The sequence below is a fragment of the Mauremys reevesii genome, linkage group 2, assembly GCF_016161935.1.
Source record: "Mauremys reevesii isolate NIE-2019 linkage group 2, ASM1616193v1, whole genome shotgun sequence".
Lineage (NCBI taxonomy): Eukaryota > Metazoa > Chordata > Testudines > Geoemydidae > Mauremys > Mauremys reevesii.
Genome location: NC_052624.1, coordinates 72,418,110 through 72,441,283, shown reverse-complemented (window position 1 = coordinate 72,441,283; position 23,174 = coordinate 72,418,110). Strand labels below are relative to the sequence as shown.

At 41.9% G+C, this 23,174-nt stretch overlaps 1 protein-coding gene across 12 annotated transcripts in view; it reads left to right on the top strand.

Moving 5' to 3' along the window:
* Positions 1–23,174, top strand: part of NEK10 (NIMA related kinase 10) — a 160,234-nt gene that overhangs the window by 61,755 nt on the left and 75,305 nt on the right. For 11 of the 12 annotated variants that reach the window (XM_039527070.1, XM_039527072.1, XM_039527069.1 and 8 more), the window contains one exon: positions 7,171–7,246. In XM_039527070.1, the coding sequence (XP_039383004.1) occupies positions 7,171–7,246 (76 nt within the window). Of the gene's footprint in view, positions 1–7,170; positions 7,247–11,286; positions 11,498–23,174 lie in introns of those variants that run through there. The other variant, XM_039527076.1, reaches the window with a different exon arrangement.

Below are 23,174 nucleotides of genomic sequence, written 5' to 3'. Positions count from 1 at the left end.
CATTTTGGACATTATTAACATTGTTAGATGTTGCTGCACCGAAAATAATGTAAACTTCCAGAAAACAATCATTTCCCCAGACAAAGGCGAGTGTTCTAGATTGCAAAAGATTATGCTTGTGTATTTTCATTGTAATGTTTCCTTTCTGTTTGAGTGTCATCTGTTACATGGTTGCTTGACTTCCAGTGTCATGAAATCCTGTTTTTATAATTTTCTAAAAATAAAATATTTAGTTTCTTTGATTTCATTATATATATTAATAAAAAGAGAGACTGAAGATAAATGATCAGCTGGAACAAAATATGATATTAGTCAAGTATAATAATACCTTAGAGAAACAGCTATATCAGCAAGACATTCTTGGAGAAGTTGCAAGTCTATTCATAATGTATAAAAATCATTCTAATGGTTAAATGCCTGCTTGTTATTTACTGTCTCTGAATAGACTTTAAAATATCTTTTGTTTTTGTACAAGTATGCCAAGTTTCCTGCCATTATCTAAATTAACTGCCACCAATGTAGGTCACAGAGAACACAAAGCAGGGTATTACTATGGAAGATCTGTTCTACAAAAATTGACAACTGAAGACTAGTGTACATATTGTTCTCTTCAGCTTACTTGATGTCAGATGTCATGACAGCACAATAAATTGTTAAATCTGAACATAATCCACACTTATTTAAAAAATTTCAAGTGGGTGCTTTTAAAAATACAATTCTGTAGATTAACTGGAAAATTATTGTACTTCCAAAATCATATTCTCTTTATAAGATTGCCCCACTCTTGCAGAAATAGGCTGCTCCTTCTCCTCTTCTTCAAACAGGTAGTTAGATCTTTTCACTGGTTGTATTTAAATGCTGGGATTTCTCCCTCATGGGAATAATCCATTCACCAACACTTCATTTTACCTTCAACCTCATAGCAAACTAAACATTATTTCTCTTGCTGCTGATCAGAAAAGGGCAATTTCTCTTTCCCAGGGAGGAGGAGAGGTAAGAAAATAGTGAGATGTTGGCACTGGGCTGCTCTAGTCAGACTGAGCTATTTTGCCACTTGTACTATCAATCTCCTTCTCTGCATGGTTTACCAGAAGGGCCACCTAGATTCCTCTTACCTAGTGCTTCAAGACAGCTCTGAGATCATGGGCCTGCACCATCAGAACTGGGACCAGACTTCATTTGAATCCAATCATGCGTGGCCTATCTGGATGGCAAGATTGCCCGGACCATGGACTTCCCCACTCCAAACAAAATAAAAAGGATTATGAGTGATACTGTGTCCAGGCATTTCTGCTCTCCTCTGCCTCCTTTAAAGGATTCTTTCCAACCTCCACTCTTGCCTCCCCTCTTCTTTGGTCCACTTGGCTTAGTGGTTACAGAGTCTTTCACTGAGATTTATAGATTCTAAGGCCAGAAGGGACCACTGATCATCTGGCCTGACCTCTTGTATAGCACAGGCCGTAGAACTTCCTCAAAAGAATTCCATTTGAAGTAGAGATGTACAGTATGATTCTTTGGGGCCTTCCCGTTCCTCATCTCCTGTTGTTATCTACATGGCCTCTGTCATTGTTTTATCTGAATACTTATTTACTCCTTCCCAGTCAAAAGGAGCGATACCTTGGTTGGTTTATAGAATGTTTTTCTGTGTTTGTGTCAGCGGGTGTTGTGGGTGGATAGAAAATTTATTGAGGAAAGCTAAGTTGGAAATACAAGTTGTATATTTCATTTGGAAAGTGGTGAGTTTTGTGCTCACTCGCATCTCTTGCAGGAGTGAGTTGTACAGTCTAGGTCTAGCTACTGTTAAAGTTCTGTCTCAGTCTCTGCACTCATGATCCTCCCTTTATTGGTTGACAATGCCATTGTTCTGGCAGAATGTAGCTGTTGGATGGCCTGGTTGTTTAGGAAAAGCAATTTCTCAGGTTTTTTCTTAGCGCTTTTAATATCAGGAGATTTTGAAGTCGACTCTGTATTAATTGGAGAACCAGTGCAGAGATTGGATTATTGAGCTGATGTAACACCGGTCCTATCAACGCTAAGCAGAGGGGCTGCTGCTGTGTGGAGCTTTTTAAGGAATGTAGCATCATTCCTAGATATGAATTGCCAGAATCATGACTGAAGGTCTGCTGACCTTTGTGGCTGGATCTGTACCCAATAGGATGGGAACAATTTTCTAGCCAGTCGCAGATAGAAGTGGGCATTTTTTGTTGCCATCGCTATTTTGGCATTCAGTACCAGTTCAGGAATCTAGAAGGACCCAAAGGCTGCAGACCAATTTAACAATTAGAGAGCAAATGTCCCTGATAGTTATATGTATTACTGGGGAGGCAAGTTCCTTGAAGTTTTTCAGTATTGCCTGGGTTCAGTTTTTACCAATTGCTCTTCATCCAGGTACCTATTTTGGTTTGAGAAAGCTGTGAAGTAGTGTTTAGTTGATGTAAAGATGGTTGTCATCTGCTTCCACTTCAGGCCATATGGTCTAATTAGCTTTCTTAATAGAAAAGGATAAGCCTTGTGGGATTATGCAGGTGAGGGTTCTCAAGGTGGGAGGAACAGTTGTTCATAATAACCTTCTGGGTTTGGTATGTGAATAAGAATTGGTGCCATTTCAGGGTGTTTATGTTTAGCCGTTATAGCTTCTGGGAAGTGGAATAGGAGTATTTGATTATCAAGTGTACAGAGAGGCCCAGAAGGATTGGTATGGATGTACTTTTCTTGTTGTCTACAGGCAGTAGGAGGTTGTCCAACAGCAACAAATGGTTTCTCGGTACCATGCTCTGGCCTGAAGTCAGACTGAGAGATAACCAGGATACTGTCAGCTAGCAGATGGTTTCCAAGTCTGTTTTTGCTAGATTCTAGATTTGTATGCTTAGAAAATTGAGAGTAGACACTGGAAAATAGTTCATGAGGTCTGATGGGAGGAAGTTCTGACCAACCACAAGGTCTTTCCATCCTTGAGGTTCTCCATTGCTATCTTTAGGACTAGCAGGATGCACAGGACTTCAAGAATGTGGATACATCCAAATGAGCCAGCATCACCACTCCCTGTATAGGTCCTGCAGGGCTTTGTGGTGAGTGAGACACAAGTGGCCAGACTAACCAGCATCCCTGCTCTTTCATCCAGTTGGTTTTGAGTAGTGCCCAAGTAAATGAAGGGAGGCTTTGTGGACCACCCTTTCTCCCTTCCCTGATAGGGCCCTTGTGTGAAGCTAAGGTAGAAAGCAGAACTTCCAGACCATGTTACAGCCTGTTCTTTCCAAGATGCCTTGCAGGATGACCTCTTGTGAGTGAGGTGGAGTCCAGTTCCTGCCAAGACCTCCCTCTCTTAGCCATGAAGCTTGGGGGGAAGCTTGTCACCTGTGGTCTACAGAGAGGCTCCCACTTGCTGGCCTAGCTGTTCTATCCTGCCTCTGCCTCCTTGGCTTTGGCAGAAACAATTGGAGACTTATCTACAGCTTGCTGGTGTACGAGTTACTCAGCAGCATTTGGAACAGATCATTATGTCTGTGATGCAGACTTTTGTCCCCAAATTCTTGTGACTTCAATCCACAAAGCATGAGAAATACCTGCCCTAACCCTAATGTGTTAAGATTAGACACTGTAAAGCTAAAATAGATTAATTCTTTTAGAACCAGGCTATCTATCTCACTTCCTTCTGTCCTTCTTTCAAGCAAAGGGCACTGAATTCACTGGATGTTGTAAGGGCTTAAAATTATTTCTCCATGGAATCTATCTTCTTTGAAGGGCTCAAGAGGAGGGAAAGGGCATCTTGCTAGGCTTCATTGAAGCTAATTCAAATAGCTGTCAACACTGCAGAAGTCTCCTGCCTCATGGGGATTAATCACCGTTGGGGTTAACTACTTGAGGAGTATCCACCTTATAGGCAAAAAAGGGATTTGTCACCTACCTTAGAGATCTGCCAGACAGCTACCTGGCACATGTGCTACATATCTTTTCCACACAATGTCATTGCTGGTTTGGACATTCTGTTCTCGGCTCAGTAATCCAAGAGTACCTAAACCTTGGATTTCTTATCAAAGGACCTTCTGAGGGTGAGAAAGCTACTGCTAGGCAGAGCCCTGAGTATCAGACTGGGTAAAAGTCACCAGAAATTTGTCTAACCTATAAATGCATTTATGTGAGTGCCTCTCCTGTTCTGGGACACCTCACCCAAGCCAACCATTTCTAACTATCATACATATTTTTGTTTCTATAATAGCATAAACAGAGTTGACACAAGAGACCGGGTGGGCTCTCACACGGTACTGGGCTAGCTGCACCTGAGACCCCTCTCGCGTGTATCCCAGTGCACCCTCTCTCCCAGATGACAGCTTTCCAGTCTTCGCCTCTTGAGGTGGAATCTCATGATTCTCTCACTCTAGGACTAGGTCCCCGGACTACATTCCTTGATTTTTCAGAAGGCCTGCCTGTGATCAGGGCTGTGACCAGAGGTTAGTGCACTGTGACCAGACAGCTGTTTCCAAAACAAAATATTGCTTATTTTAACATTAGGAACAGAGCTGCACAGAAGAGAGCAAGATAATTTGAACTCACTAAACAACCCATATGTATGTCTAGCTTACTGTTTCCCTGATGAGACTGGACTTGACTTATTCACACTGTCTTGCAGGGTCTGTTTCTCTTTCTCTCTTCTACAGGGCAGCAGCCCCTGACAACTGATCTTCTTCCCTGTGTAGAACATCACTTTGGAGATCCTGTGTCCTTTTGGTCTTTAGGTTCCAGGCATGACAGCTGTGTAACTCTTGGGTGCAAGCAGGATGGATCTAGGCAGTTAATTGCTCAGCCTTGTCTTCTGCTGTGTTTGTCAGGCAGTAGCTTATGTGCACCCATTGTCTGGCCTTCATGGTTGTTTTACCAACAGTCAGCTAGTAAATTGAGCTAACCTATGTGTTTAACTCCCAATAACCCAATATAGCTACCCAGTACCTGTCCTTTACAACAACTGGATAATCATATACAATATGTAGCATTCAGAGATTAATACAGAGCAACCCCACTTACTTACATGCTCACACTAAGAGTTGTGGTTTTGGTTCCAAAACTCCAGCCAGTGGGGGTGATCCATCTTCTTGGAGATGAGTAGGGCCCTACCAAATTCATGGTCCATTTTGGTCAATTTCACAGTCATAGGATTTTAAAAATAATATTTTTCATGATTTCAGCTATTTAAATCTGAAAGTTCATGGTGTTGTAATTGTAGGGGTCCTGACCCGAAAGGGAGTTGTGGGAGGAATTGCAAGGTTATGGTTGAGGGGGTTGTGGTACTGCTACCCTTACTTTTGCACTGCCGCTGTCGGCAGCACTGCATTCAGAGCTGGGTAGCTGGAGAGCAGCAGCTGCTGGCCGGGTGCCCAGCTCTGAAGGCAGAGGTACCACCAGCAGCAGCACAGCAGTAAGGATGGCATAGTAGGGTATTGCCACCCTTACTTCTCCACTGCTTCTGGCAGAGTGCTGCCTTCAGAGCTGGGTGCCCACTCAACAGCCATCGCTCTGCAGCCGCCTAGCTCTGAAGGCAGCACAGAAGTAAAGGTGGCAATACCATAATCCCCCTAAAATAACGTTACGACCCTCCTGCAACAACCTTTTGGGTTAGAACCCCCAATCTGAGAAACGTTGGTCTCCCCCATGAAATCTGTATAGCATAGGGGGAAAGCACACAAAAGACCAGATTTCATGGTCCGTGACACGTTTTTCATGGACGTGAATTTGGTAGGGCCCTAGAGATGGGGAAGAACAGCTGTTATTGCCATACAGGGTCTACTGTTCACAGAAGAGGGGAAGAAAGAGCAAAGCATAACACAAAAGTTTAACAGCTTTACACATGGCAGGGTCCAATCCTGCTTCAAGTTTCCCACTCATGATTCAACTTTTCAAAAACAAACCAAAACAAAAAATGATATATATTGTCACAGTTGGAAGGAGAAAAAAGGAAAACAAAAGCCTTCATGAGGATGGGATGAATTTTTCCAGAGACCAAAATACCAAACTAGGGAGAGAAAAGTTTAAGTAACATGGATTTTAATATTATGTTATTTATGTATTTTATTGTTACTAGAATAGCCAAAAATTAAATATGTAAATAATGGGGAACAATGAAGGGCAGAATGCTGGAACAGGAACTAAAATTTAAGCCAATCTTACTTTGGCCCCGATCCTGCTTAGACTTAAGCACATACTTAACTTTAATACTCTTTGGGACTCCTCACCTGCTTAAAGCTAAGCACGTGCAAAAAGGCTTTGTAGGTTACAGGCCTCAATATATACAAATATTTTAAACAATATTAAGATTATTTACCATTTTAAGTCTTGCAAATTAATAAAATAACAGAACATTCTGAACTTTGGTTAGCAGTCCATTGTTAATTGAGGTGTATTGATGCTTTCTGTGATATGGTTTAGTGAAGAGCAGTTAAGTCTTATAAATGCTGTTGTATCACAATAGTTCTATAGCTTTTGACTAATGAGATTGCAACTTTATGATGTGGAACTTCAGTGAGAAAGTAGGGATTCTTAATGATGTATGTGTCTTGATTGTATGAACGACATACACTTGATAATTTCAAGTGGCTATGGGTATTTGCATAACTATATGACAACATTAAATCGACAATTTTGGTCATGTGATAAGACTAAAGTTTCTTCATTGGCTTCTGAAAAATGTTGTACTTCAGCTGCTGCTGAATCATTTATTATGGTTTAGAATAAAGCAAGAGTTGCTAAATAATTGCATCCATTGTTTAATTTATTTTTCTATTAGTTTAGGCATTTATCTACTGGTGCTTTTTCATATATTTTATTAGATTATTTTTAATATATATTTCATGTTCATAGCAACTGAATGGGTCACTGATGGAAATCTGAAAACTGGGAATTGGTATTACATTTTGCATCAGCAGTCACCAGAAATATTTTTCTGATTTTTTTTTTATCTGGTATATCTGATTAAAATGTGTGTCATTAATTAGTGCAGAGATAGGTGTGGAAGATCAGCAGATGGTATGGTACATTGCAGCAAAGTGTAAAAGAGAAAAAACTTTCCAGCTGTTTGAACGTACATTAATTGTCACCCTAACACGCAAAATTTAAGGAGCTATGCCTGTCCCAGGAAAATTTTAATTACTTGTAAATCTTTTTTTTTTTTCTGTATTGTAGCTGACTTTGGTCTTGCAAAGCAGAAGCAAGAAAACAGCAAACTCACATCAGTTGTGGGAACTATTCTCTACTCCTGGTAAGAATAAAATAACAAGTACAATGACTTCTGTCTCCATGGTTATTTTTCTTTGACTGAAATATGAAAGAAGTTTTTGAATGGAACAATGTGTGCTCGCACAACAGAATTTGTTTAGTGATTGTGACATGTAGTGGTCAGTTACATTATACAGATAAAAAAGTTATGTTCCAAAAGGCATTTCCAGTTGGTGCTGATGGATTTGATTTATGCTGATCAGTCAGCATTTGGTTGTAAGATTAGCTTGGAAGTTATTGTTGTTGTTCTAAATGTTCTTTGATCCTTCCAACACACCTTTTAGTTGGTCACTCAGTTGCATGTAAATAGTGGTATAGCATGTGGGAGTACCACTTTGAGCTAATCACCTTGATTGGCATTAAAATACTTAGTAGAACTTGCTCTCTTATTGCAGGATGGAAATTTTTGCTTCACTGCATGTGTGCATTTGGGAACTTCAGTGTTCGATAGACTGGTTGTAGTGATCCCCCTTTGGTTATGATCAAAACATGGATTACCCTTGTCAGTCCCTATAGTGGGATTCTATTGTATTTCACACTAGACTATCTTGACCTATTTTAGCTTTGTTGCAATACCCTTTTGGTGTAGGCCCCACTATGCCCTCACTTGTGATCTGATGCTCATGTGTCCAACTTCCTTAATATCAGAAATTGGTTTCTTTCTCTTGGGAACTTCCAGCAAATCTTATTACCACTTACAACTATTGTAAATAAAACAAAATTTATTTGACACAGGAAATAAACAAAAGAAAACTGTGGGTAAATGACAAATAAGCAGGATATAAATACTGCACACTGTAAGTTCTGAAGTCTAACACTGTGATACTCTTAGCTACCTCTATCAGACATTTTCAGGTATGTTTACATTGAAATAAAACATCCACAGCTGGCTTGTGTCAGCTGACTAGGGCTCGGATTGTGGGGCTTTAAAATTGCAGCGTAAACATTTGTTGGCTGCTGTTGACTTCAGTCCTTGTTACCACTTTGACTTGTGAATCCTTTTGCAGCAGTAATGGTAGTTGAGATTCATTCTTCAGAAACCCCCAAATTTAAAATGGCATCCAGGAGTGAGTCCCTGTGACTGATTTTAAACATCATTAAACATTCAGGTCCATATCCTGAACTCCAGTATAGCTGGTGTGTGTGTGTGGTGGATGAGCAACTGGAAAACTTGCTTAGCTGGTTACCCAAAAATTCCCTAAGAATGGAAGAATCTATGATTGGTGTGCTGGTATAGCTGGCTCTACACCAGTTCTTTCCATCTCTTGTAGAAGGTATGTAGGGTCATGGCTGGACAAACACGGTGTTGCTGAAGAGCTAAAGGGCTCCAGCAATCCCCAGTTTCTGGAACAGCCTGTTTGGGGCAGTCGCAGCCAGTCACAAGTTAGAGCAGTTCTTAGGCTGCTCTAATTTGTGCCTGGGACCAAACGCCTCGGTGATTCCAGGATCATTGAGGTATAATGGTGTACAGCTGCCTTCAACCTTTCCTTTCCTCTCCCAAACATAGCTGAGTTAGATCTGTCAATTGGGCCTTTCACAATTCATCTTAAATTCCTATTTGAGCATCCCCTATGAGTTTCTGTTTAATCATTTGAAGGTTTAAAGATATTGCGTTTAGTTTTAAAATATTGATTGTACCTAGATTTTCATGCGTGTCTCTCCTCACCTTGATACCCCCAAACACAAATCAGTGTTGAGACTCTGGTGGTCCTCTCCCATCTGGATCTTAGAAAGAGGCAGCAGGGTGAAATTCCACTTCCCTATTGCAATGTCCCAGCATGTGGTCTTCTGCGACACCACTTGTCAGCTCCTCTTCTGCGCTTCACCAGCAATCATTGCTGCAATGGTCCTTGCCTTGTCTTCAATCAGAAAGAGAAGGCAGGAACTGGTGACCGCTATCTTCATACTGAAGCTGTGTAGTGGAGTTATATAATAATCCCCCTTTAAAAGGGCGTTGAACTCTTTACAATGCTGGGATTATGTATGAATGTTAGTAGGACTTGCAAGGAGATGAAGGCACTGGATGCTTGAAGGGTACCAGTTAGTGCCAACTGTTACAGTGGGTTTTTTATATGGAAACCTATCCATGAGGAACTAGAAGAGCTCCTCAAGTTATTTCACATAAGTCATTAAACAGTACTCCTATCCTAAAGGCTCTGTCAGTACTAAGACTGGATTGTTTTAATGACTTATAAGAAAGGTGAAAGGCTATAATATAATCAGAATGTTGACAATGCATATAGCAGCAACAACAGTATAGTCCCCTCAGAAAAAGAGAAAGAGGGAAGAGAAATACAGCAGTGTCATATGAGAGTGGCAGAAACTGCTTTCTTTTGAATTGGTAGGATAATAGTTTTGAGTAGTTTGAAATACAAGGCACTTCTGGGACGAATACAGTACAGAAACAAATTAATAAATGTCAAAATAAGTTGTATCTGATGCAAATTTGTTAAATATGGATTATATGTAGCAGCTGAGGTGATATGAAAAAATACTGCTATATGTATGCATGTTTGTATTCGGGTCTGACTTGCCAGAGGAAGTAGTGGATCAGTTTGCTTGGGGAATTGTAAAAGCTCTTTTTTTAGCATCATGAAACAACAGCAGACATTGTTTTATATGTGACCCTATGTGTAGAGAGTGAGGCTTATATAATTATGTTCTGTAATTGTTATGTTTTTCTATTCTGGTTCTTTGAACGATCATGCTAATTAAATTCCTTTAAATTGGTTATGTCCTTGAATTCAAATCTCCAGCAATATGAATGTTTTGAATACAAAATATATTAAACTAATGTGCTTGTATTTAATGTATTAAAATTGAGGAACTGGATGCCTTTGAGGACTGATAATGAGCTATGGAGCCTTTCACTAGACTAAGGTACCAGAAACAATCTGGCCCAAGTTAGTACTGACAGAATCTTTATTATCTGTATCTCTTGAAGGCATTCCTAGAAGAGGTGATAAAAACTGAATGGGTATGGAAAACAATCTTTCTTTTCCTATATGCTCGCCATCTCTCTTTTTCAAACACACACACGCGCACACACAAAGATATTGATCTTATGATGACGGCAAATCAAGTATAGACCAGTAGGCCTCAGCATAAGACATAACATGTATGTCTTAATCATGGATCTGATAGCTGCTTTTGACCACCAGATCTGCATATGAAAAGACAAGAAGACATCTGGGCAGAAATTGAAATAGGTTCTGATGTTATGATTGAATGTAGAGATCCTGTACCTTTCAGTGAAACTTTATTGGTATGGCAAGCTGTATAAATGTTGCCAAACTGACAAAGAGATAGGCCTCTGAAACACCTGTCAAAGGTAGATAAGGTCAACCTCTGATAAGTCCACACTCCGTCTTTGGGGTTTTAACCCTATGTCCATTTGTCATTACTGTCTATTCCTGATCTGTTGGCAAGTTGAAACGCTCTGTCATCTCCTTCCTTTTAGCCAGCAACAGTTTTTCCTTATCAGCTTTTGATGAGACATCTTTTATGATTCCTGATGATTCAAGGAAATGCCTTTCTCCCTCACATTTTGGACCATGACGCAGAAAGTGCCTTTCTCCTGGGAATGGAAAGTTTGCTCCATTGATCAGGGGTCTACAGTTGTTTAGCTGAGGGAGTAATAATAAAGAGTAGATCATATTTCCATTTGGATTTATTTTTTTATCTAGTTTGACTGAAATGACACCAAAATTTTAATAATTATTTCTGTATGTTGATTAACAAAAGAAGAAGTTTTGCATGGGTGCTGTCAGAAAAACAGAACTGAACACACACAAGAAAAAAATCAAGCTAAAATGTTTTGCTGTGACTTAGGGTACATTATTTAACTTTGCTGTTACCCTCTCTGTAAAATAAATATAATAGTGTTTTACCTGTCTTTATGAAGCACTTTGAAACTTATGGAGGAAGAAGCTCTTTGCAAATGCAAATTCTTCTTTTACTTTATACTGTAATTTTCCATTTGTGTCTTATGAACAGCAGTTTTTTGTTTGTTTTTGTTTTTAGATAATCCTTTTGTTAGAATAATACTACAAAGTTAATGGAAGATTGATGGAAAAACACATGTATTATTAATCTTGTGAAAGAGGAAGAAAAGTGATCCTGGCGATTACTGTCTTTTAAATGTAACCTCTCACCCCAGTGAAACAATAGAATAAATGTAGATAGAAAAAAAATCACTAAACATCTGAAACAAACAGTCAGCATGAATATTAGATCTTACTAAACCAATTGGATTTCATTCTTATTTTGAATATAATTACAAAATAAGTGGATGAAAAAAAGTGGTAAATGAAACATAATTGGATGTTAGTTAAGCCTTAGATGCAGTATCTAAGGAAACAGTGCGATCAAAATTAATTCAGATCACCTTTGCTATGAACACTATCACCTGGATTGAAACCTATTGTCTGGAAGACTGGACTATGATACAGTAAATGACAAACATTCAGTTTTGGAGATGTGCTTACAGGCGTGCTACTGGGTCCTGTGTAACATCCTATCCCCTTTTTAAAAAAAACATGTTCAGTAATGATTCAGATGGTAAACGTCACATTAAAACTTTCAAGTAAAACTAAACTGACTCAAGTCATAAACACCAAGAGGGTAAAGGAATAATATAAGTAAATCTATCCAAGGTACTTATCTGGCCCCCAGCAGTGTAGCATCTCAGGGTATGTCTACACTATGGGATTATTCCGATTTTACAGAAACCGGTTTTTTAAAACAGATTGTATAAAGTTGAGTGCACGCGGCCACACTAAGCACATTAATTCGGCGGTGTGCGTCCATGTACCGAGGCTGGTGTCGATTTCTGGGGCGTTGCACTGTGGGTAGCTATCCCATAGCTATCCCATAGTTCCCGCAGTCTCCCTCGCCCTTTGGAATTCTGGGTTGAGATCCCAGTGCCTGATGGGGTAAAAAACATTGTCGCGGGTGGTTCTGGGTACAGCCTCACCCCTCCCTCCGTGAAAGCAGCAGACAACCGTTTCGTGCTTTTTTTCCTGGGTGAACTGTGCAAACGCCATAGCACAGCAAGCATGGACCCTGCTGAGCTCAAGACAGCAATCATGGACATTGTAAACACCTCGCACATTATTGTGCAGTCTATGCTGAACCAGGACCTCCAAAACCAGGCGAGGAGGAGGCGGTTACGGCAGCGCGGTGACGAGAGTGATGAGGACATGGACACAGAATTCTCTCAAACCGCGGGCCCCTGCGCTTTGGAGATCCTTTTGGTAATGGGGCAGGTTCTAGCCATTGAACGCCGATTTTGGGCCCGGGAAACAATCACAGACTGGTGGGACCGCATAGCTTTGCAGGTTTGGGACGATTCCCAGTGGCTGCGAAACTTTCGCATGCGTAAGGGCACTTTCATGGAACTTTGTGACTTGCATTCCCCTGCCCTGAAACGCCAGAATACCAAGATGAGAGCAGCCCTCACAGTAGAGAAGCGAGTGGCAATAGCCCTCTGGAAGCTTGCAACACCAGACAGCTACCGGTCAGTCGGGAATCAATTTGGAGTGGGAAAATCTACTGTGGGGGCTGCTGTGATGCAAGTAGCCAAAGCAATCATTAAGCTGCTGCTACGAAAGGTGGTGACTCTGGGAAATGTGCAGGTCATAGTGGATGGCTTTGCTGCAATGGGATTCCCTAACTGTGGTGGGGCGATAGATGGAACCCATATCCCTGTCTTGGCACCAGAGCACCAGGGCACCCAGTACATAAACCGCAAGGGGTACTTTTCAATGGTGCTGCAAGCACTGGTGGATCACAAGGGACGTTTCACCAACATCCACGTGGGATGGCCAGGAAGGGTTCATGACGCTCGCGTCTTCAGGAACACTACTCTGTTTAAATGGCTGCAGCGAGTTACTTCCCAGACCAGAAAATAACAGTTGGGGATGTTGAATTGCCTGTAGTTATCCTGGGGGACCCAGCCTACCCTTTGATGCCATGGCTCATGAAGCCATACACAGGCAGCCTGGACAGTAGTCAAGAGTTATTCAACTATAGGCTGAGCAAGTGCAGAATGATAGTAGAAGAAAGTGCCTTTGGCCGTTTAAAGGAACGCTGGCACACATTACTGACTCGCTCAGACCTCAGCCAAACCAATGTCCCCTTTGTTGTTGTTGCTTGCTGTGTGCTCCACAATCTCTGTGAGAGTAAGGGGGAGACCTTTATGGCGGGGTGGGAGGTTGAGGCAAATCACCTGGCCGCTGATTACGCGCAGCCAGACACCAGGGCGATTAGAAGAGCACACCAGGAAGCGGTGCGCATCGGAGAAGCTTTGAAAACGAGTTTCATCACGGGCCAGAGTATGGTATGACTGCTGTGTTTGTTTCTCCTTGATGAACCTCCCCCCCCTTGATTGACTCATTCCCTGTAAGCAACCCACCCTCCCCCTTTGATTACAGCTTGCTTAAGGAAATAAAGTCACTATTGTTTAAAAATCATGTATTCTTTATTAATTCATTATAAAAAGAGGGAGAGAACTGACAAGGTAGCCCGGGTGTAGTTTGGGAGGAGGATAGGAGGGAAGGAAAAGGCCACTAAAAAAATTTCAAAATAATGACAGCCTTTTGGTTGGGCTGTCCATGGGGGTGGAGTGGGCGGGTGCACGGAGCCTCCCCCCACGTGTTCTTACACATCTGGGTGAGGAGGATGTGGAACATGGTGAGGGGTGAGGGTGGTTATACAGGGGCTGCAGCGGCACTCTGTGATCCTGCTGCTGTTCCTGAAGCTCCACCAGATGCCGGAGCATGTCAGTTTGATCACGCAGCAGCCCCAGAGTTGCATCCCGCCACCGCTGATCTTCCTGCCTACATCTCTGATCTTCCTGCCGCCACCTCTCATCTCGAGCGTCCCTCCTGTCCTCACGTTCACTGGCATCTTTCCTGTAATTTGGTACCACATCCTTCCACTCATTCAGATGAGCTCTTTCATTGCGGGTCACTTCCATGATTTCCAAGAACATTTCGTCTCGCGTCTTTTTTTTCTGTCGCCTTATCTGAGATAGCCTTCGGGATGGAGTAGGGAGGCTTGAAAAATTTGCAGCTGCATGAGGGAGGGAAAAAAGGGAGAGAAGTATTTAAAAAGATACATTTTACAGAATAATGCTTATACTCTTTCACGGTGAACAACACTATTCACCTTACATAGCACATGTGATTTCACTACAAGGTCGCATTTTGCATCTTAATATTGAGTGCCTGCGGCTCTGGTGTTAGAGATCTCACAGACGCAGGTCCGGGCAGCAGAATTCGGCTTGCATGCGGCCATGGTAAGCCATTTGTCTTTCGGCTTCTGCAGCCTTCATATATCCAGCGCCCTCCTTTACCAAATAGCAAGCAAAGCCTGTTCAGTGCTGCTTCTTTCCTGTTAACATGCAGCAGCAGAAACCACCGCCCCATCCAATTCTCTGGGATGATCGCTTTACCCCTCCCCCCACCGCGTGGCTGATATCATGGAAGATCACTGCTAAACACCCCTCCCCCCCACCGCATGGCTGGTAGCAGGGAAGATCCCTGCTAGCCAAACGCGAAAAAGCTCAGCGCCAATCACCTCCCTCGCCCTTCCCCCTGCTTGGCTACCTGCAAGGAAGGATTTCTTTTAAGCAACAGGCAAACAGCCCAGTAGGAATGGCCATCTCTGTCCCCTTAATTAAATTCCTGAATTTCAACCAGGTTACCATGAATGATATCACTCTCCTGAGGATAACACAGCGAGATAAAGAATGGATGTTGCTTGAATGCCAGCAAACACCGGGACCATATGCAGCTAGGCTTTGTCATGCAATACCAGATTACTTGCTACATGCATGGCGTGGTCAAGTGTCCTATCATGGAGGACGGAATAAGACTGCCCAGAAACCTTCTGCAAAGGCTTTTGGAGTACCTCCAGGAGAGCTTCATGGAGATGGCCCTGGAGGATTTCCGTTCCATCCCCAGACATGTTAACAGACTTTTCCAGTAACTGTACTGGCCGCGAATGCATCCCAAGTCCTCAGGGCAAATTAATCATTAAAAAACGCTTGCTTTTAAACCATGTTTTATATTTACAAAGTTACATTCACCAGAGGTCCCTTCCATGGCTTCATTGTGTGGGATAGTGGCTTGGGAGGGCTGGGAGAGTAATTCCGTCAGGGTGAGAAAAAGCTCCTGGCTGTTGGGGAGAACGGAGTGCTGTGTGCTCTCTGCAAGCCCGTCCTCCTCTTCCTCCTCCTCATCTTCCCCATCCGCAGACTCCTCAACCATGGCTGAGATTACCACCTCGGAATCCACGGACAGGGGTGGGGTAGTGGAGGCGGACCCCACTAGAATTGCATGCAGCTCAGCGTAGAAGTGGCATGTTTTCGGCCCTGCCCCGGACCTTCCGTTTGCTTCTTTGGTTTTCTGGTAGGCTTGTCTGAGCTCCTTAACTTTCACACGGCACTGTACTGAGTCCCTGGTGTGACCTCTCTGCATCATGGCCTTGGAAATTTTTTCAAATGTTTTTTCATTGTGTCTTTTGGAACAGAGTTCTGTTAGCACGGAATCCTCTCCCCATACAGCGATCAGATCCAGTACCTCCCGTGCGGTCCATGCTGGAGCTCTTTTTCAATTCTCAGGAGACTGCATTGTTACCTGTGCTGATGAGCTCTGCGTGGTCACCTGTGCTGGTGAGCTCTCCACACTGGCCAAACAGGAAATGAAATTCAAAAGTTCGCAGGGTTTTTCCTGTCTACCTGGCCAGTGCATCCGAGTTCAGACGGCTTTCCAGAGCGGTCACAATGATGCACTGTAGGATACCGCCCAGAGGCCAATACCGTCGAATTGCGGCCACACTAACCCTAATCCGCCATGGCAATACCAATTTCAGCGCTACTCCCCTCATTGGGGAGGAGTACAGAAATTGGTTTTAAGAGCCCTTTATATCCATATAAAGGGCTCCGTTGTGTGGACAGGTGCAGGGTTAAATCGGTTTAACTCTGCTAAATTCGGTTTAAACGCGTAGTGTAGACCAGGCCTCTGTGCCTTCCACTCTTGAATGTATTTATCCTGATGAAATCCCTCTAAAGTTGGGAAGCACTATTTATTCTTATGTTACAAGTGTGGAATAGAGGCACAGAGAGGCAAAGTGACTTGTTTAAGATCACACAGGATGTTGTAGTGGAGCAGGGAATTGAACCCAATTCTCAAAAGTCCTGTACTAGTATCCTAACCACTGGACCATCCTTCCTTTCACATGGGTAGAGTATAATAAAATAAGATTCAACTTAAACCAAGAAACATTTATACTGGGGGAAAATAATTGAAAATACAGCCATTCCCTTGGAGGGAGAAACCTTCAAAGCCTTGATACCAAATGAAATGTAATAGTGAAAGTGAATGGTAACTTCATCATAAGTAAGCAGTGTGATATGGCAGCCAAAAGGCCAATGCAGCTTGAGGTAGAATAAACAAAACCAGCATATCTCAAAATAGGGAGGTAATCGTCTCTCTTTACAGCTCTGATGCAACCACACCTGGAACCTGGCCTTTCATTATGGACATGACATTACCAGAAAGATACTGACAAATTGACAAAGCTGGGGCTGAAGCCCTTGGATTTTGGCTTCCCCACCCCAGCGTGGTGGGGCTTGGGCTTCAGTTTTGCCTCTCCTCCTCCCCTGGGCAGACGGTGGGGCTGAGGTGGGCTCAAGCTTTGGCCACAGTGCAATGAAGTTTGAGAACCCCTGATTTAGATTATACAACAAGGGAACAAGACCAAGAATGAAGAGGTGTAATGTAGAAAGGGTAAATGTCGGTAGACTGTCCCACCTGTTAGGCTTGCTGTATTTGCCTGCAGAATAATATTCCTAGGGAAATGCTAGAAGTTCTATCACTAGGCATATTTAACATTAGACAGGACAGAACATTAGAAAACGTCTGATAGAGAACCATCCTGCACTGTTAGGGAAATGGACTAGATGGCCTAGTAGGTGTCTTCCAACTCTGGATTCCAGGAACTGCAGGTGTCTTCCAACTCTGGATTCCAGCAGAGTTCTTTTAGTCAATGTAACTCAATGTATGAGTTTTACAAAGTCATAGTGTGAGCTTTGTTGATAAAAGAGAAGTTACATTTAAGGTCAGCTCTCTCTCTTTCTCTCTCTCTCTCTCTCTCTCTCTCTCTTACATCCCACCCCTACCCCCATCCTGCTCATCCATATCCCTCCAGATTCTAAAGATTTGCTTTAACTTATTTAAAATATGAAACAAGTAGAGCACAATAATTTTGCTGAACAGATGGTGAGTTTAATCCACTAGTTTGAAAAGGAAGTTTACTAATCTAGCAATCCAACAGAGTTTTGTCTCTCTGAGAAGTACATGATTGCTTTTATCTTTGTATGTGCATTGCATATCAGTAATGTCAGTGGTGACAGAATTGTCATTTAATCCTTTGCCTCTTTGATGTGAGATTTTTAAATTTGTGATCCTTTTGTGACAGAGAATAAATGCGATATGAATGAGCAACTTTCCACCAGATAGAAATAGTCATTTCATCCAAATATTTTCTGAGCTTGTAAATGTCTTCTTTCTCCTAGCGCTAATTTTACTGATATTTGCTTAATGCCATTAATTCTCCTTTTCCCCTCCTGCTAATGGCAGAGAATCAACATTCAGATGAGCTACATGTTACTGTGACATCTGACCTGTAGTTTCTTTTCTTTCATTCTCTCCTCTTTCCTGTCACTGATGTCATCCATCTGGTATCATGGCAGTTTTTCTATTCTGTTCCTTTCCTCTGTGCTCTGTTGCCCAGCACATGCTGTGCCATCCCAGTCCCCAGTGCCTGTGTATGTGAATAAACAACCTCATGATGCTTTCTTTTTTGATGTCTCCCCAATGTTGTGTTTGCTGTTTTTCTGTGTCATTAGTGATCAGTTCGTGCTTTCACACAAATATTGTAGTTCAGTTTGGAGTGTGGCTTTTGATGAATTGCTTTCTTGTTCACTATGGCTGGATTTCTGAGCTTTGCAACAGAATAGTACAGGCTGTGCTCACCTGCCACACTCTGTTGTTGGTTTGGGCAAAGGATCTTCCTTCCCTTCTACTCTCTCTGTCTCTCTTTTCAGCTGAGTCCAGCACACTGAGTGTTAATTGTACTTAAAGATCTGTAACTGTTTACCAGTAAACCAGTGCCTTCCAAACACTCACTACTACTAGCCAAAAGTCCTCCTACTCTCTGGAGTTTAAAAAAGTGAGGGCCAGGGAATAAATGGCCAATCATGTCTTTAAAAAACATTAATTTTGGATTTTTAGTGGCTTTGCTCTTCTTCTCTCTTCATCTTCTCTCTCTCTCCCCCTCTCCTCACCCCAAGAAAATGGTCTATCCTTTACGTAGGTGGGTTTGTGCTTTCTCATTAAGGGGCCAGGGGCCAGCCACAGCACCAGCCACATGTGAATCAGCATGACGAGCCAGACTCTGATACATGGAGCAGCCACCACAAGAAAGACTGGTGGGATAGGAAGAAAGAGGAATGTTTGTGGCTCCCCCCAAAAAGAATTTTGGATGGAGGATAATCACCACCAGAAATAGGATAGACATCTGGATGGGGGATTCTGCAAAGGTGCACCTGTGCTCCCCAAGAGAAATAGGAGGCAGCTTGGAAGAATCAAAAGAGAAACACACATCCTCCTCCCTAGTGATGACATAGGCATTTGTAGGGGAGGGGTTGATAAAAGCACCTTTGCTCTCTCCTGCATGGATTTCAGGCAGCTGGGGGAATGCTGGGGGAATGTGGAGGGGGCAATCTGGAGCACAGAGTTGGGAGAGGGAGGAGAAGGTGAGCATTGGGAGCACTGCTGAGGAGCTCAGTTTAAACCAACTTTGATCACTGAATTCCCTGTTCATCACTTGTCTGCTTGCAGAGCTGTTAGCAGCCTTCTCACCACTTCCAGGAGTGATGCTATCTGCTGCTTGGGATGCTTCCCCCATCACCTCCTACGTGGCTACAATATTTGTTTTCAAATCTACATTATGGAAGGAATCTAGTTGGCCAGAATGGGACAGAGGTTCTCTTTCATAGCCACACACCTTAATTTATGTGGCAAACTGCTGGGAGCTAATGGCAGTAATGCCAGTCATGCTGCCAGTTCTTGGCAGGGGAAGGATGGGAGGTGTGCAGAGAGATTTCTACTAAGTGAATATGACCAAGATCTGTGGGATTGGGGCATTATATTCCCAAGGTATCTTGCACTCTGTGTGGGTCAGTCCACACACCTGCTTTCCTCCACTACTAAATCTATACATCTGAGAAAGGAGAGTAGCTCATTTTTCATTATCTCCAACACATGGAATTTTTCAAGTATTTTTTCCCTGCTGTGGAACTTTGCAGAAAATATACGTCTTAGTTCTTCAGAACCAATTTTCCAGTATGGTTGCAAATGCATTTTGCAGTAGAGTAGTGCTAACAGCAGAATTCTGGACTTGTCAGTGCCAAAAGAGTTAATTGAAAAAGATAAGAAGAAAGTTGCTTCTTTGAGGTGGCCTCAGCATATTCTCTTCTATGGTATAATATCATAAGAACGGCCATACTGGATCAGACCAATGGTATATCTAGTCCAGTATCCTATCTTCCTACAGTGGCCAATGCCAGATGCCTCAGAGGGAATGAACAGAACAAGGCAATTATTGAATGATTCATCCCTTGTCATCCAGTCCCAGCTTCTGGCATTCAGAGGCTTTGGGATATCCAGAGCATGGGGTGTGACCCTGACTTTCTGGCTAATAGCCATTGATGGACCTATCCTCCATGAACATACCTAGTTCTTTTTCAACCCACTTGTAGTTTTGGCCTCACAACATCCCTGGAAACGAGCTCCACAGGCTGACTGTTCATTGTGTGCACAAATGCTTCCTTTTGTTTGTTTGAAACCTGCTGCCTGTTAATTACATTGGATGATCCCTGGTTCTGGTGTTATGTGCAGGGGTAAATGACACTTCCTTGTTCACTTTTTCCATACCATTCATGATTTCATAGACTTCTATCATATTGCTCTTTAGTCATCTCCTTTCCAAGCTAAACAGTCTCAGTCTTTTTAATTTGTTCTCATATGGAAACTGTTCCATAACCTAATCATTTTTGTTGCCTTTCTCTGTATCTTTTTGAATTCTAGTATTTCTTGTTTTGGTTGGGGTGACCAAAACTGCACCCAGTATTCAATGTGTGGGCATACCAAGGATTTATATAGCAGCATTATGATATTTAGTATCTTATTATCTATCCCTTTCCTAATGGTTCATTATGATACATTATATTAGCTTTTTTTACTGCTGCTTCACATTGAGTGAATGTTTTCAGAAGACTATCCACAATGACTCCAAGATATTTTTCTTGAGTGGTAACAGCTAATTTAGACCCCATCATTTTTTGTATGTATGTTGGAATTGTGTTTTCCAATGTGTATTACTTTGCATTTCTCAACCTTGAATTTCATCTGCTGTTTTGTTGCCCAGTCACCCGGTTTTGTGAGATCCCTGTGTAACTCTTCTGAATCATCTTTGGACTTAACTATCTTGAGTAATTATGTATCATCTGCAAACTTTGTCACCTCACTGTTTATCCCTTTTCCCAGTTCATTTATGAATATGTTGAACAGCGCTGTTCCCAATATAGATCCTTGTGGGAGTCTGCTATTTACCTCTCTCTCTTCTGAAAATTGACCATTTATTCCTATCCTTTGTTTCCTGTCTTTTAACCAGTTACTGATCCATGAGAGGCTCTTATCCCATTATTGCTTACTTTACTTAAGAGAATTGATGGTCCAAGTACACTATATGCACCTGATCACCCTTATCCATGTTTGTTGACCTCCTCAAAGAATTTTTTGATTTTTCTTCACAATAGCAGCATTGACTTTTCCCCAACAAAACGTGCTCATTTATGTGTCTGATAATTCTGTTCTTTACTATAGTTTCAACCAATTTGCCTGGTTCTGAAGTTAGGCTTACCAGCATGCAATTGCCAGGATCACCCTGGACCCTTTTTTAAAATCAGCATTACATTAGCTATCTTCCAGTCATCTGGTATAGAGGCTGATTTACATAATAAGTTACATATCACAGCTAGTAGTTCTCCAATTTCATATTTGAGTTCCTTCTTGGGGGAATACCCCCAGGGACCCACATCTCGAAGAACCTCAGTTACTGTACAAGGTGAGTAACCTTCTCTTACTGTTTAATTTATTAATTGGTTCCAAAACACCCTCTATCAATACCTCAGTGTGGGACAGTTCCTCAGATTTGTCACTGAAAAAGAATGGTTCATGCATGGGAATCTCCCTCACAATCTCTGCAGTGAAGGACTGATGCAAAGAATTCATTTAGCTTCTCTGCAACTTCTTGTCTTCCTTGAGTACTCCTTTAGCACCTCAGTCATCCAGTGGACCCACTGACTGTTTGGCAGGCTTCCGGCTTCTAATGTACTTAACATTTTGTTTGTTTGTTTTGTCCTCTGGTGCCACTGAGCTTCAGGGAAAAACAGCGCCTGCTGGAGCCACACAAGTAGTCTCTCTGGCAATGTTATAAAACAGTCATATGGCCCTAACCAGCCAACCAGAGATATAGAGACCATTTCTTCATGTCTGGAGCTACTTCTGGGGTGTTTGATACAAAAGTCCCTTAATTTCTACAGCTAAACTGTTTGTTTGTTAGTTGGATAGTAACTGGCAGGTAATTTGTGGTGTTGGACTTTTTTTTTTCTGGACCTAAAGTCATCAGACCATTTGGTGCTGGCCATCCATGCCTCCAAGTCTTGGATAAGAAGGAGAGAATCAAGTGGTGTCTAGTCTTGCTCCATGTTCTCAGATGTATGTGTGTATCTACTATTTGTTCTGCTTGGGGGGAAGCTCCTTCCTGTGAGTGCTGCTCAGTGTGTGGGGCCTTCACAACCTGAACCTGCACCAATAGGCAGCAGAGGCTCCTTGTCTTCATCACCAAAGAGTCCTAATATGCCTAGATCAACATCAGATTAGCTATCTAACCTGTGAATATACAGAGTCATCTTAATTTCTAAAGATGGGCACTCAAGGATGACTTTAGCACTGGAAAAAATTGGTGCCAAATAAGGTCCATGGATGTAGTGAGGACGTGGGAGGCGGCACATCCCAACTCTTGAAGAACCATAGTTAGAATGGAAAGTAACCTTTTATTTCCCATGTGGTCCAGATACAGACTAAGGAGATATAAGATAGGTATATTCTCCATATTTTATTTTAATAGTAGAAGTGGTATAAGGATTTTCAAAGATTTTGTGCTTAAATTATGTTTAACGTTACAGGATGCATTATTAGGCTCTACCATGAAAAATTTCAAGGCAACTGATGGTTATTTAGAGGGCAAATATTTCAAAGATCTGGTTTACCTGGGTACATGTAGTGTAGGTTGCTAAGTAATTCTGGTTAATGTGAAGCTTTGTTGGATTATAAACTTATCATATGGAGTATAATGCTTGAGCAACAGAGCCTATCTCAAAATCAGAATGCATATTTGAATGTAAAATATAAAATGTACCCATTGAAATTTGAAAAATCAGAAATGTAAAACTTGTGTTGAAATGATCTTACTAAATTTAAAGTCAAGCATATGCATGAAACAAATACATTTTCATACAAATCTAGGTGTCCGGTCATTGAACTAGTGGATGTAGAATTGTGTGGTAAAAGTGAAATACTAAAATTATTTAATAAAAATATTAAAAATATGCTTTGGCTGATTACTGTATATAAATATGCATGCAGAGTAGAGTCTCTCCCCTTCATGTCTGATGAAAAGTTGATGGTGTCACTAATTTATTCCCCTGGAGAAGGAAGAATTCTAAGAGATTGTAAAAAATGCCGCCTTCATCATAAGGTCACATGAGAATCCAATCT